Consider the following 16,550-nt stretch of genomic DNA (forward strand, 5'->3'; position numbering starts at 1 on the left):
AGTGCTAAAATCTGTCCTCAGCACCCACTCAATTCAAAATAGTCTTTCCAGGCATCGACCAAAATACATGGAAGTAATTGAAACTTGTTTAGAATTTTGAAGTTAGTAGAAAAGAATTGCACAAAACACATGAATAAAGACAAATAGAAGCAGCTTCACTATAGATGCTTTCCCAATATACAAATCCAATATTTCAAGGAACATTATGTCTCTCTATGAAGAGAAACACTTTCAGCTATTATGATACAGATACATGCTTGTATGACTGGAAAGTACAGTAGTTTTATACATCCAGCTAAACCAAAAATGGGGGGAGCTTAAATTTATTTCTGCTTTTCAAAATTCGTTGATCGCCACATGATCAAACTTATCGCCTAAATAATTATCCCAATAAGCTTCTATATTTGAAAGAGAAAAAAATCACTATGACAAGACAAATTTTACACTACCAATGAATATAGGGGGGAAATGCTTCAATTGAAACCCCCATCTAGTCGGTTGCCTTTGTGCCCTTGTGAGCGTTTACTAATTGCGTCTGCACATCATGAGAAACTGCCGAATGCTCTTTGTACTCCATCGTAAATTCCCCTTTTCCCTGCACAGATAAGAGATATCAACAAGACAAATCTTGACACTTGAAACTGGAAAACAAGCAACACTATTTTCTATTTACTGTAGAATTTCTGCTTTACCTGTGTCATTGACCTAAGCGCCGTTGAATACCCAAACATATTGTTCAGAGGAACCTGGAAAGACAACAAAATGATTTCTGAGAAGCTTATTACTGTCAAAACCGCCAAAGATTTCAACTGCTACCAACATCAACAACAAAACTCTTTCAAAAATTTTTAGTCTTGGAATGGCAGCAAAGTGAAAAACACCGGCACAGCGACACACTGATTTGGATTCCTTTTCTACTAGTATAACAATTCCAAAGTTTTGAAGTAAACAATGCTTTGGATAAATTAACTGTTAATGAAACACATCAAGTGAACAGCACAATGGTAAAATAATCCTTCATCTGAAATTAATCAGCATACATTAATAATCCACATGGATGTTATTATGAATTAATAGGTCCCATGAACAGTGATCAGATGCTACAATTCACGGAAAAAATAAAAAATTGATGAGAACGAATAGGAAGAAGCAAAGATAGGAACTAAATACATATGAATTGGGAGAAAATTTGATGAATCCCTATGTTGTCTCACATACAAATATATAGAAAAACAATGTCATGAAAATAGCTAGCAATCTCCTATGAGCAAAAAATAAGCACGCATATTACTTGATGTCAGACTTCTAGAGCACAAAATAAGCACGCATATGCTGCTAAGCAAAGACAGACCTGATGTTTGTGGACCAGACAAGACAAATTATAGTTTGACTTGAACGTCTACAGACCAATCACAGAAACTATTTTCTCTATTCATTCAAGAACATGACTTTGATATTTCAAAATTTAGGTCTATAATAAAAATAAACCTGAGAATTGAAGACATGAAGTAATTAGAAAAAAAAAAAAAAAAAAAAGTTGTACCATCATTTTTTGGAAATATGGCAGGAATGCAAAAAATATGCATACATTTAATATATATATATAAAAAGCTTACGTTGGCAGCAATGACAGAGTCATCTCCATCCTGGTCATTTCCGATGATGACACCTTTTCTCCTATCATATGATAAATGCACAGATATTATCAGTTACAGAAGTCGTAAGAGAAACTTCATAATACTCTGGTCAGAGTTAAACGCTCACTTGTTAATATCACCAGCAACAGTGCCCTGAAATTCTGTAGGAACTTTCAATTCCACCAACATGATAGGCTCCAAGATTACTGGTCTAGCAGCCACATAGCACTGTTTCAAAAAATGGACTTATAAACATATGAAAGTAAACAAAGCCTAGCAGTTAGAAAAGGTAAGAATAGCCCAAAGCATCAAAAGACAGAATAATTTCATTTACAAAGAATTACACCCTGAACACAGGATACGAGAATGACCTGTCTAAATGCATATATTGAAGCTAACTTGAATGCAAGTTCACTGGAATCCACGGCATGGGAAGCACCATCTGTTAAAACAACACGAAGATGTTCGACTGGATGTCCAATTAATGAACCCCTGTACATGAAAGAGGAAACAGGTGCATCACAAAAAGCACATACCAATTCATATTCACAATGAAATTAGGCCCATGATATGATAGAAAACCAATAATACTATTACAAAAAACAATAATAAAGGGCTAAAATAACCTTAAAAAGAATTCCTGCAATATCATAAAAAACATGATAGTACTCACGAATTCGCTGCTTCTTTAAAACCTTTCTCAATTGCTGGAATGAAGTTTGATGGTATAGCTTGTCCAACAATCATGTTATCAAATTCAAACTTAGTTGATGACCCCGGAGGAAGTGGCTCAATGTATCTGGCCAATATATAAAAACAAGGAGAATAAATAACCAAACAACGGAGAAAAGCAAGCTATTTACAGCTACCTCACATCAGAAACAGCTATTCTTGCCAAGGCATTGACTTTATATTATGGTAATTTTGGAATGGTGAAGATGCAAAGGGCCAAAGGCATAGCCCAGGAAAATCTCAGGTTTACCCAGGCATTGGTGTGGGTACAGAATGGCCACCCAATTTATGTGCTCATAAATCATACCAAATATAGTACACCTGGTATTGATATTTTGACCAAATTTAGACGTTAATAAATAAGTTTTTTTTTTTTTTTTACTGAAATTTTTTATGGGCAAACTAATTCAGCATAAGTTCTCTAGCAACAGAAGAGATAACAAGAAACACACTTCATCTCTATTATGCATTGGGGGAACTATCAAGGATATAAATATTTAGTCATTTAAACATCAATTCCATTACAATAAGCAAGGTGATTTTACAATAATTTTGAATCACTCATCAAAGGGAAACTTTTGTTTGCTAAGTATGCTCAGAGAGAGAGAGAGAGAGAGAGAGAGCTTAAGAAGAGAATCCACCACTTCTAATAACAATTATTTTTGGTCTTCAAGTAATGCTGACATTAAGGGGTAATACCCCATGATCAGATAATCCTCTTTGTTACATTAATACCTTGAGATGGATAAAGGTTTATATAACACGCCATGTCTAATATGGGCATTTAACTGGATCAGCCACGGAAAAAGGAAAACATTAAACAAGCTAGACAAATGACAGATAAAAAGAAATGAAATTCACGAAGTGTCTTAAGTATAAGGATAAACCCAAAACAGTTCTTACCCACAAACACGTCCATATTGACCTTGTCCACCAGTTTGCTTCTTATGTAAATAATCAAATTCAGCACGTTGAGTAACAGTTTCTCTGAAATTTACACGTGGCTTACCAACAGTTGCATCAACCTACTCAAGGAAATGTGAAAGAAAAAGATTAGAACCATGAGACAGGACTGCAGAATTCCAGTAATAAACAAAACTGAAAAAAAAAATACTCAATTTCTACATTTAAAAAAAAAAAAAAAAAAAAGACAGAAAGGATGGGCACCTTATACTCTCTTTTAATCCGCTCAACATATATGTCCAAATGCAGCTCTCCCATCCCAGAAATAATTGTCTACTTAGGATAAAAAAAAAAAAAATGCCAAGGTAAGGCATCATAATTGCTGTGTAAGCTCAAATTATAGGGGAAAAATGTGAGAAAACATATTTACAAATTAGACCTGCCCACTCTCAGCATCCAACCCAACTCGGAAAGTAGGATCTTCTCTCTGGAAACGATTCAAAGCCTTCGAAAACTATCAAAAAGAAAAAAAGAAAATTGTCATGTAACGTGGAATACTAACAAATACACATGCATGCATACAGACACACTTAACTAAAAACGACTTACCTGTCCTCCTGAATCTTTTGAAACTGGTTGAACAGCTAAAGACATCACTGGCTCAGGGACATTCATAGAGGTCATGGTGTACTTAACTGACCCATCAGTAAATGTATCTCCTGTTAACACAAGAAAGCATATAAATTAAGGAAAATTTAGAGAGGCGAAACAAAAGAAACAATTAAGAAAATAATATCATAATCATCAGGTTTCAAAGCTTCAAACCCAACTATAAGCAGTATACGCTATTAAACCTACTCCAAATGCCAGTATTTCAAAAGAAGTGTCTTATAGCTACATTAAGGAAATCAATAACTTTTACTTTTTTATGAATAATAATTAATTAAAAGGAAAAAGTAAAGCCTTGTCCCCGAAAAGTATAAAAGAGAGATGACCACCCTAAAGGCATCTAAAATCTAAAAAGTTAACAAGATCTAAAAGATTCAAAGAGGAAAAATTAGGAACAAAGAATATAGCCCAATCTAAGAGAGATCTCAAAAAGATTTTAAATAGAGCAAGTTGGACTTGCAGTCCTCAAAGAGGTAGCAATTTCTTTCTCTCCAAATACTACAAGTTAAGAACGCACAAATAACTTTTCAGATAGTTTTTTTGGGATGTCCCCTCCCTTCAGTCTTCCAACAATATAGTAGCCCTAGGATGTTGCTAGGCATAGCCCACAAAACTCCGAATAGGTTGAGAACCAAGTGCCAAATATCACTAGTAATACTCACAATGCACGAGGAGATGATTTACGGTCTCCTCATTCTTTTACATAGACAACACCAATTTACAAGAGTAAAAGATTATCGACTGTGAGGATTCTACCCAAAGCTGCCATCCATGTCAAGGAAAGCAATGTGGGGCGAGACCTTAACCTTCCCAATGCTTTTATGAGGGAATAGACAAGGCTCTCCAGTCTATAAAGTTTTATAATAGCTTTTCACTTCAAAGCCGTGATTAATAGCTAGGGTCCACAACATTCTATCCGCCTCCACCGAATGAGTTTTTGAATATAACAAATTGAGGAAAGAGTCAAGAGATTCCAGCTCCCAATCCTAAACTGCCCTAATGAAATTCGAATTCCAATGGATAGAAGTGCCAGAGGAATCCAGTAATCCGAAACCAATGCCTCTTTGTCACAAGCTATCGAATAAAGCTTTGGGAATGAAGACTTGAGGGCAGCTTCTTCGCACCAAACATCATGCCAAAAACAAATGTGAGATCCATCCCCAACCTTGAAGGACAGAAAGTTTGAGAAATTACCTCGGCCATTCCTAATATTCCTCTAAAGGCAACACCCTGTAGGGCTCTCGAGCTTCTTCTGAGACCAACCCCCTCTTCGGACCCCATACTTCTCAACAATCATCTGTCTCCATTTTGACATTTCCCTTTATCTTTTAGAAACTTCAACTTGCACTAGTTCCTCAATGTATGGTTCAGAAGGCAGGATATCCCGACCCTACCATCATTATGCCTTTTCAATTTCATTTGGCTCAACTCTATTTGTGACATTTTTCAGATGTGGGACTCCTTATCTTCTTTGGTAGATGATTGTCATTCATTTTGATAGTGAGTAGTTTTTATAATAACAAGTCAAAACAAGAATAATAAGAGAGCTGAGGGAGGCTACCCACATGCTAATCAGACAACTAAGGAAAACAACACAGAACTATAAAATATCATGTGCACATATACAAAGGGATGAGTGGGACCTGATGCACACTCTACACCAAATACAGCAACTATTTGCCCAGCATGCGCCTCTTGAATATCCTGTAAATAAAAAGACCACGAGAAGAAGGAAAAAGAAGAAGAGTAAATTAACTGGAGTTAAAACCATAGAACTCAACAACTCCAATCTATTATCTAATCTAAAAGAGTTTTACTCTGGAAGATTAGAATGAGACCTACCCCATTACCCCAGCCCCACCCCATTACCACCTGAGGCATGGCCCAGGAACTAACAGAAGACATCATATAGATATTTGATTTCTGAAATTTTGATTTCACATATAGAAAGGCCCAATCTTATTATTAGCATTAACTACTAAAATGAATGTCAAAGCAAAAACTAACCTCCATCTCATCAGAATGCATCCGAACCAAGCGAGGAACCTGCAAGAAGAGGATAATACAACCTTATCCAGTAAATTTAATTTAAAAATTCTCTTGAGTGCTGATAGCATGAAAAACAGACATGCCAGAGAATTGAGTAATGAAATCAAATTATTTTCCAAAAGTCAAAGGATTTAGTGCTCCAGCTTATATCATTAACAAATGCAGAAGTCTAAAACACACAAATGACACATCTTACCATAATGAACTATAATTATAAGCCTTGCAATCACATAAAAATAAAAATATCTGAATCACCTTGCATTTCATACTGTAGCGGTCATAATATATGCAAACACCAGACTGTCCTATATACTCTCTCCATCCCACAATGTTAGTCCCTTTCCCATTTTAAGATGTTTCACAATTGATCTCCAATTTCAAATTTCATATGTAAAAATCTTCTAGTTTCTTAGATTACCCACTTGAGGGAAAATTTTAGAATATTTTACAAAAGTTGCTACATATAAAAACAGGGTTATTTTAGGAATTTTGTCATTTTTACACGGGAACATTTATGTTCTCGTAAAAAAGCTGGATTCTTGAAAAGGGACTAGCAAAGTGGGATCAAAGGATTATCATATTAGCTGACTCAACAGAATTCAAATTTTCCCAAAAATTTTCAAAATGATCATAAAAGAATCTCATATTGAAATATTTCAGAAAGGAAATATTCTGGAAGAATGATTAGTTAAACAACATAAACTTGCTCACATTCACATCTCATTTTCTTTCAAATGACTCTGGAATATGTAAAATGGAATAATTGATAGCATATCTGCATCTCATTTTCTTTCCAATGACACTGGTATATGTAAAATGGAATAATTGATAGCATGAATCAGAACAGATGATCTCAAGCCCGTAGGAATAACTTGAATTGGAAACTACCAAGCTAATACATCACATGTCTTGAACTGACCTTAATCTTCTTTCCTGTGTTTATGTTATGTATAAAATCACCCTTCCGAATAACACCCTCGTAGATTCTTCATTAAAAAACAAAAATTGTTAGCATAACCGCACATCTACATGGCTGAGAACTAACACAGCCCAGTACAGGACTGCAATAATAATAAAATTGGACTAGCATAGAATAAAAGTACCATCTCCCACGCATACCTTAGATATGTCAACTGACCAAAGCGCCCTTCCTCCAATTTAAAAGCTAACGCCACAAGAGGTCCATCAGGAGTTCCAGACAATGTAACCTACACGAGAATCAAATATATTAGTTCCCCAGACAGGTTTTATAACAAATAACAGTACACAAAATTCACAACAAAATTTTTATCAACCGAATACCTTCTCTTCATTATTAGTTTGGTCAAGAGCATAGTTACTAACTTCAACTGGACAAGGCAAATAGCTAAGTACACTATTCAGAAGTGGTTGTACTCCCTGTAGTCCAGAAAGAGCAAAAGATGAGGAATATAATAGACAGACATCTGATAGTTGCACAAACAAGTAGTATATATAATTCCGTTACTATGCAAGACCACAAATACCCTAGTAGGGCATTTAGAATAAAATAAAATGCTTGGCTACATCTAATAAGCTTCCACAATAGCAATAACAGCCTCAATCATCGCCCACATAGACTGCAAATAGTCTCCACAAAGGCATGCAAGAAAATATAACTTGACAGGTCACAACGTAATCTATCTAACCAGCATTACTTCATAAAAGAACCAAACAACTATTGAAAGAAAGAAATTTCCCACTATAACAACATCAGAGCTAAAAGACGAGCATAATACAGCTACTGTGTGCACTGCCAACAGCTACTGCTAAATGGAGAGTGAAGGAAGGTGAGCTGTGCTTTGTCATGGGTTAAAGCAAGTCTGGTAAGACGGACGTTTCTCCAACAGTACCACGGCAAGCTGCTGCGAGCACAGTAGCTCAGGTGGGATGTGATGATGGAGCTCCGTCAAGGGTGGTGACCGCTCAGATGAAGATGGCAAAAGCTGCAGGAATTTCTGGGTCTTATATAGACAAGGCTGAAGGAAACAGGTGTGCTGGTGATGAGGGAGTTAGACCAGGGATTTCTTCGGGCTTCAACTCTGATGAGGGTTCAGGAAAGTAATGAAGGGTCAAGGTTGTGGGTGAATGGGTCTTTGGAAGTGGGTATGTTCTTAGGAAGTTCTTAAGTACAGAGGTTAGATTCTTACTCCGTTGAGAGAATTAAGGTGGCTAAACAGTTTATGCAATGGGCGTTAGATTGTGGAGAAGGGGATGGAGTGCCTATTTTGAATTGTTATTCTGAGACCTCCCTGGTTTCTTTGGAGAACAGGAAGGGGGAAGGGTCGTAGTGGAGAAGTTTTTTGCCGTTGTTCCACAGCAGGTAGCCTTGGGTTGCTCTTTAGTTGCTGTTCCGTCGTTTTCTGCAGCTGAGCTCCTCTATCCGCCGCTGATAGATGTGGGTTTCTCGATGGGGTGCTCGTCAAGTGTAGGTTTGGCGCCTTCTGTGCAGTGGAACTCCTTTCTCTCCCCGGAGGAGTTGTCTTCAACGTCCTTGAATGCTTCTCTCAGGTCTAAGGGGTTTTCTCCGGAGCTAGTAGGCATTGTTGGTGTGTCTAAATCTTTCGGAGCCACTTTTTCAAGGTCACCTCCCTTGGGTGAAAGGCTTCACTTGTCTTATCCAGTGATGCCAAAGTGAGGGGCTCCCATCTACCCGTCAGATTCCAAGCAGGTGCAAAGATATTACCGGTAAGCGAAGAAAGGCAGTGTAGCACAGCTGGACGCTTCTCTGATTGCTGAGGCTGTGGCGGTGATCAATGCTCTGATAGCGCAATCTTTGGGTGTTCTTTCTCAGCCTCCTATCAGGGCCGTGGACCAGTCCTTGACGACGCTAGGTGGGGGAGGGTTTTCAATTGCCCAGCCCTTGTCTGATACTGTTGGGCCTACTTTTTTGTATCTGATTGGTGTGGGGGGGTTCCCTCCCTCTTTTCAGTGGGTTTTGTTTCCACCGAGGCCGTTCTCCTCGGTGTATAGGTGTTCTCCCCAGTTTTTACCTGGTATGTCTTGGAGTGACCAGCAGTCTTCTTGGGTCTTCAAGGTGGGTGAATCTTCGAATGGGGATGATCCTAAGGGAGGGGTTATTGCATACCCCAGGGTAGTGCAAGATGCTAGATCGTGTTTTCGCACGATAGGGATTTCTTTCAAGAGGACTAATAAGGGTTTTCTGAATTTCTTGACTTTAATTGATGAGGAGCACACTATGTCTCTGCTCCAAAGAAAAAAGGGAAAAGAGAGATCAAGAATCTAGAATGCTTGATCAATTTCGATGCTTCGGGTGTGGGTTCTAACCGGGTTAGAGGCAAGAAGTTGGGGGTTTAATGTAGCATTTCTTCTGTCTTTTGGGTTTTTTCGGGTGTTCTTCCTTTATTTTCTGTTTTTCTTTTGTTTTAATGTCCTTCTTGTATACTCCATGTATGCTTAGGAACAACTTTACACTTTTTTAATACTATTTCTTTTCTTACCTATCAAAAGAAATATTTTGTGAGGCAAATTGTGAACAACTATGTCATCTACAATGTATATTCTTATGTTTTGAAGCGGTTTGGAGGTTCAAGATTAATTTAGCTAATTCAGAGCTAGTTCATGTTGGAGATGTGGGTGATGTAGAAGGTTTGGCAAGTATTCTTGCTTGTAGAGTGGCATATTTGCCAATAAAGTGTTTAGGTCTTCCCTTGGGAGCTTCTTGTAAGGCTACATCTAGTTTGAATTGTATTATTGAAAAAATGGAACGTCAATTTGCCTACTTAGTATTTGTCTCTCTTCCTATTACTGTAGGCGTGGCTAATAGGCTCAAAAAACTTCATCTCTTCCCTTTTCTTGCAGTGTGGCTAACAGGCTTGGAAAATTTCAGAAGAATTTTTGATGGGGTGGAAATGGAGATGAGTTTAAGTTCCATTTAGTTAAATGGTCAAGAATTTGTACTCCAATGAAATTAGGTCTTTTGGAGGTAAGAAACCTAATTCAATTTAACCGAGCTCTTCTAGGAAATAGTTATGGCATTACGCTATGAAGAGGTAGGCTTTGTAGAGATCAATTGTGGAACCTAAATGTACTAGTTTGAGAGGAAGTTGCCAAGTTGGTGTTCCAAGGAGGGAGTGGGGCCCTTCGCAGTGGGTGTGTCGAAATATGTAAGGCTCTGGTTGGGGAGTTGTTTTTTAGTTTTATTAGATATGAGGTGAGAGATGGGTCTAAGGTTAGGCTTAGGCATGATCTGAGGTGTGGGGAACAGACCCTGAAAATTTCTTTCCCGGAATTGTTTAGTATTGCACATTGTAAGGACACGTGTATGGCCAATCATATGCAATTTTGAAATGGAAATCTTCAATGAAATATATTTTTTATGGCCTATGTATGATTTGGAGGTGGATTTGGTTTCTTCTTTCTTTTAGTTGTTCTATTCTATCGGATTAAGGAAAAGAGGTGATGATAGAACATGTTGGACCCCTTCCAAAAGGCGGAAGTTTGAAGTGAGGTTCTATTATCATATGTTATTCATGCTAGTTCCCATTTTTCTTGGAAGAGTATTTGGATAGCTAATATTATGGTCCGTTTGGGTGTTAGATTTTTGAAATCAGAATTGAATTCTTATTTCATTTATGAATTTCGATGCAAAGAAAATGCATTTGGGTGATGAGTAGAATTTAAATTCTTTTTAAAATTGTGTTTGAGTGTTAAATTTTTTAGATTGAAAAGTAGTGTTTTTTAATGGTAAGAAATGATTGGAAGTATGAAAAGTTGTGTATAATGAGTAGTGTTACGAAAAGTAGAGTGAAATAATGATTGAAATAATAATTATTTATTATAAAAAAAATATTAAAAACTATTATTTAATTTAAATAATTATTATTTAATTATTATTTGTGTGTAGTGGGTGTACTGTGCAGACATGATGTGTGGGACCCACAAGAAATCAAGCAATTTTTGAAAAATGGCTGCATTTCAGATTTTTTCCCGGGTTGGATTCAAGCACCTAGTTGGAAGGAAAAAACCCAAAGAGAATTTAAATTCTCTTTGGTTCCCAAACGAACCATAAAGCTCCTTCGAGAGTGGCATTATTTGTGTGGATAGAGGTATTAGGGAGAATCTTGACTTTGGATAATTAGAGGAAGAGGAACGTCATAGTGGTGGATTGGTTTTGTATGTGCAAGAAGAGTGGGAGTCCATTGATCACCTTTTTTTTTCACTATGATGGCAAGAAATTTTATGGAGTTTCTTTTCCCATCTTTTTAGTGTTAATTGGGTTATGCGTAGAAGGGTAAGAGACTTATTTGTGAGTTAGAGAGGTCATGTGGGAAGCCATAACATTTTGGAAGTTTGGAGGTTGGCTCCTTTGTGTTTTATGAGGTACATTTGGAAAGAGCGGAATGCAAGGAGGTTTGAAGATCTCGAGACTTCGGTAGTAGAGTTAAAAAATAGTGTTCAAGTCCTATTATACATGGACAGCGGCGTATCATAGTCAACAAATTTCTAGTTTTTCTGAATTTTTTGGTCTTTTGTTCTTTTTCTCCCTAATTGGGATTTTCTCTTGTATATTTTTTGTGTATTAGACTTGCGCTCTTCCCCACTTTTTAATGAAATTAAATTACTTATAAAAAAAATTTCCTAGTGGCATTCTTTAATTACCTTGAATTAAAAAATATCATCAAAATACAATATTGAAGTATATAAATATATTCTCATGTTACCTTGTTTTTAAATGCACTACCCATGAATACAGGTACAAATTTCCGTGATATAGTTGCTCTACGAACCGCCTCCTACACAATGAAAAAATAAATTTCCCTTAAACAAACAGTGACAACAAAAAATTGGTAGTATTTAGCAATGAAGTAGGATTATATAAAGAATAATGTTAAAATACAAGGGATATTTTATTTACTTATCATAAATAAAAATAAATTAAATTAAAAAAAAAAAATCCTGAATCCACTTCCAAATTCGATGTTAACTTTTTATTTTTAGCTGATTTCACATTTAACATTTTGAGACAATAACACATCAAGTGATATCATCACTACCGAATAAGTTGGTTTTTGTTTTAATGCACACGTGTCCACCCTGACATGTAAGGGCTATATACTAAGTCTATGAACTATTGCCAACAAAGAATTGCATATAGAATTTTTTTTTTTTTTTTTTATAAGAGCAGATTTTATAAATAATAGCGCAAGGCGCTCCTAGTACACACGGAGAGAATTGCATATGAAATGTTACTGTTTCAAAATCTATTTTTCTGGAAAGCATATCTGATACAGCCATAGAATCAGGTAAAGATGATTCCTCTGATGTGACTTTCAGCATTGACAACTTAGAACTTTTCATGTGTAGCACCAACATGCAAGTCCAGTTGAAGCAAGGACTGTGTGGAGATTAGAACTTTCCAAGATTTTCTAGGTTAGATTAGTTCTTAATAAGGGGCAAATCTACAATTTTTGCAACTCCTGCAATTAAGATATTTTGAATTTGTGTGGGGTCTGGAACTCTCTAAGAGTTCTCTAAGCGTTTTGGGCTTATTTTCATTCAGTCCAAGTTATTCTTTATTTGCAATCTATTAGCTTTTTAGTTTACTAGCCAAATCAGGGGTCCTAAGTCCTAGTAGGTTGAGTAATCAATCAGTACATAGTATTCAAAGAATTCAGACTTTGATAATACAACATTGATTTTGCATGTTAAGGAAAGATTGCCAAAAGTGTTCTCTTCTTTTTCTTCCTACAACTAACTGCTCTCTTTTATTCTTCTTTTATAACCCCAAATCAGATCCCTTTTCCTATACCCTTTGAAACCTTAATATCCTAAAATTCTTCAAACCTTCAGATCACAAAACATCCCCCTAAACATCCTTAAAAGCACAAACTTTTATTGCTGCCAGAAAATTCTAGCAAGTTGTTTCCCTAGTTTCCAGCTTCTTTTTACCCATCAAAACTCAATTTTCTTTTTCTTTTTTCTTTTTCTTTTTTTCTTTTATCTCTGTTCTTTTTTATTCTTTTTATTCTTTTCTTTTTTTTTTCTTTTTTTTTTGAACCAATCTAGTCTAGAAACCCTAAACCTTTGTTCTAAAATCCTAGATCCTACACTCACAAGTTCTCCTCACCCTAAGTCCACCACAAGAACATGCACGGATTTCCTAAATCTGTCTTATGTCAATATCATAAAGTGTACTGACACACCTCAAGTTCAGTAGATGATATAGGCTCATCATTAAGAAATGCTTCAGCAAGTTTATCATCAACTTCAGAAACAGTCTCTATTAGTTCACGTCTCTTTTCTGCAACTAAAGCCTCCATATTGGCAGGTATTTCTTCAGTAACCACGTTTTCACTGCAATATGCAACAAGATAATAAGCGGTAAATATTGGGAGAAAAAAGACAATTTCCATTAGAAAAAAGAACACCAGTCTTAGAAACAGACCCACTGGAACCATGAAAATAATATGCTTTTTGTTGCACAAGGTCAACAAGACCCTTAAAATCATCCTCCAACCCAATTGGAACTTGCATGGCAGCACTGTGATGCCGGAGCTTAGACCGTGCCTACAAGATAAATCAATCTAATCAGCATATTGTTAGTGAAGATTCAAATTTATGATCATTGAAAACCAGCTTGACTAAATTCCAGAGTAAAACGGTAACACTCCTGTCCCACATTGGGAAGATGAGGAGTAGCCCACATAGAATGTGTGGTTTATAAAAATAGTCATGAGTGCTAAGTCTCACATTGCCTAATTATTATGTGAAACTGAGCTTTATAAGTGATTCTAAAAAAGCTTCAAATTGAATAGTCATTTTGGAGTGATAACACATGTGGCTAGCGCTTTTCCCCGGGTCGTTACAGAAACAAGGGCAATCTACTATGTTGCAGATTATTGACCAAAACTGTCTTTTGAGAATGTTGAGTTCCATGTAAGAAAAATGAAAATTAATTATGTAAAGTCACTAAATAATGTTTGTACAAATAATAACCATGCATAAAGTATCATGCAACAAAATTAGATGATAAAATTATTTTCCCATCCCTAAGAAGGATAATTTTAATTACTACTACAGATTTGTATCCCTGATTCCCACAGGATTTTGTTATCAACATAACTCTAAGCATTCAAGCTCTCGAACATGTTACAGGGAAAGAAACTCATTAAATGAAGTTCTTTCATGAAATTATGGAGGGAAACTAAATACATATCTAGCCAATAAAAACATGCTAAGTCTTCATTATGAATAAATTGTAAACTAGATGCCCCACTTTCTGCTTACAATAAACATTAACTAAAATGAAAAAAGAAAAAAGAAAAAAATTAAAAAAGATATTTTAACGATGTATCATAATTCAAGAACATACCTGGTTCAGAACTTTCCATGGATCTGCTCCCATTCGATCAAGCTTGTTAATAAATGCAAGTCTTGGAACCTCATATCTTCTCATTTGCCGATCAACAGTAATTGACTGACTTTGCACACCACCAACACTACAAAGGACAAGAATGGCACCATCAAGAACACGCAAAGCCCTCTCAACCTCAATGGTGAAATCAACGTGACCAGGGGTGTCAATAATGTTAATCTGCAAATAGTACATTTTCCAGATGCATGAGAAATCCAGCAAAGAGGGCAACAATTTTTTCATGAGCCAGGTATATCAATAATTCACACAAGAACAAACTTGAGGGCATCAACAATTGAAATTCAAACACTTAATTTTAATCCCTCAATTTCACAGCAACCAAAGAATAAAGTCTCTAAATATCTCTTCGACATTTTGTCACGACATGGGGATGCGCTAATAACGTTTGCATGATACCAAAATGACTACTCATGATCGAGACTCCCTATACAATATTCAATACAGGTCCACACAATGCCCTCATGATCCAAAATCCTTGGTATCACCTACCATGACGAGGTACCAAAATCTCCCACTCAAATGCCTAATGTCCTCATCAAGGAAATCCACGCTATGTTGCAGTGCCTGAGCCACTTGGTAGTACCCGGTTAACTCTAATATCGTTTGTCACAACGTGCAAGCTACATTGGCATGATACTTGACAAGACTGGAACCTATTCCTCTATATAAGCCTAACTCAAAACTCAACCTTCAACTTAACATTTTTATACCTATCTAGTGCCTCGGGAATCAGCCATCAGGTCCCAACTAAAGCCAATGGTGGTTAACTGAACAAGACCCAAAATCTCATTCTACTTTCTTTCCCCACATTTTCTCAGCCACCCAAAGTAAACCCTGCGTTACAAATACAATCAGTAGCATTTCAATAACATCTCCTCAAGCTTTACGTAAAAAACTTGTAACTTCCAATTTCATTTCTTTTCCTACATTTCCACGGCAACCAACCAAAACCCTCTTTCCTAATATTAAATAGAAAAATAAAAAGAGCAAAACACAATTGCAGCAACTCCTTACATTTTTTTCCCACCATACAGACCGAAAATTCCACAAATTTCTTTCCAATTCCTTATATTTTCCTACATTTTCTCACCAAACCAAACAGAGAATAACAGCACCGCATATTTGATACCTGATAGTCATTCCAAGTACAGTAAGTGGCGGCGGACTGGATAGTGATCCCCTTCTCCCTCTCCAAATCCATGGAGTCCATTTTCGCACCGACCCCATCTCTCCCTCTGACCTCGTGGATCTCGTGGATGCGACCCGTGTAGTAGAGGACGCGCTCGGTGAGCGTGGTCTTGCCGGAGTCGATGTGCGCCGAGATCCCGATGTTGCGGAGCCGATTCATCGAGTCCTTCCACCAGGGCTCCTCACCTTCCTTCGCGGCGCGTGCCAAGTTCCCCGACGAGAATCGGCGGAGTTGGAGGTTGAGGTTGTGGCTGAGAAGCGCTGCCGTTGGGGACGAGGAGTGGGCCGTCGTCGTTTTGGTGGAGTAGAGAGTGTAGAGAAGGCGTGGTGTGTGGGGTCTAGGGAAGCGAGCCATGGTGGTGGGTTGAGGGGGGTGGTCAGGTTAAACCCTAAACCCTGGGGGGGTTTGTGTTTGTGTTTGTGTGTGTGTGTGTCAGTGCGTGTCTGTTACAGTTGGAGAGTTGGCTCTGGGGTTTTTGATTGGAAGGAGACTCAAAGACAGAAGAAGATGGTGAGTTTGGTCGGGGAAAGTTTTGGCGACTTGTCCGGTACAAGACAATAGAGTTAAATGGAATTAACTCGCTAATTTTATACAAAGTTTGTACTGAATTTATAAGTCGTGTAAAAAATTATCAATAATAAATATCGGTTGTCAGGTTCTAGTCGTATTAAGATATAAATATAAGACTATATATGTCAACTTTAATCCAATTCATTTAACTAAATGAGTCAAACATTTCAACTCTAACTCGCTAATTTTATATTAATTTCATATTGAATTTACAGATTGTGTCAAAAATTACTAGCTTTAGTTAGGGGTGTATAACCGGTTGCGATTATTACCAACCGCCTGTTATTTGGTTATTAATCGGATAACCAGTTTTTATACATTGTTGATTTTTTAAAAAAATAAAAAAATAAAAAAATAAAAAATAATTCAATATTTAATACTACTG

The 16,550-nt window shown here is 36.8% G+C and overlaps 1 protein-coding gene across 1 annotated transcript; it reads right to left on the bottom strand.

Annotated features, from left to right (window-relative positions):
- Window positions 1-134: 134 nt before the first annotated feature.
- Window positions 135-16,136, bottom strand: LOC133880681 (elongation factor G-1, mitochondrial). The gene is made up of 20 exons (XM_062319671.1): window positions 15,536-16,136; window positions 14,344-14,565; window positions 13,417-13,538; window positions 13,175-13,325; window positions 11,693-11,764; window positions 7,293-7,388; window positions 7,110-7,198; window positions 6,910-6,976; window positions 5,949-5,987; window positions 5,585-5,645; window positions 3,882-3,991; window positions 3,712-3,786; window positions 3,537-3,605; window positions 3,273-3,394; window positions 2,311-2,436; window positions 2,009-2,129; window positions 1,765-1,865; window positions 1,617-1,677; window positions 693-746; window positions 135-595 (listed from the first exon to the last, which is right to left on the bottom strand). The coding sequence occupies exons 1-20, from the start codon at window positions 15,947-15,949 to the stop codon at window positions 491-493; spliced, it is 2,277 nt and encodes a 758-aa protein (XP_062175655.1). The 5' UTR covers window positions 15,950-16,136; the 3' UTR covers window positions 135-490.
- Between the last annotated feature and the right edge of the window lie 414 nt (window positions 16,137-16,550).

Source organism: Alnus glutinosa, chromosome 10 (genome assembly GCF_958979055.1).
Source record: "Alnus glutinosa chromosome 10, dhAlnGlut1.1, whole genome shotgun sequence".
Classification (NCBI taxonomy): Eukaryota; Viridiplantae; Streptophyta; class Magnoliopsida; order Fagales; family Betulaceae; genus Alnus; species Alnus glutinosa.

Bases quoted from the DNA above. Each gene is read 5' to 3' on its own strand.
- LOC133880681 (XM_062319671.1), bottom strand. From the start codon at position 15,949: ATGGCTCGCTTCCCTAGACCCCACACACCACGCCTTCTCTACACTCTC. The intron at 13,326-13,416 runs GTCTGTTTCTAA...TGCATATTGCAG, and splicing joins TATTTTCATGGTTCCAGTGG to TGAAAACGTGGTTACTGAAG. The intron at 596-692 runs GTAAAGCAGAAA...TTATCTGTGCAG, and splicing joins CGCTTAGGTCAATGACACAG to GGAAAAGGGGAATTTACGAT.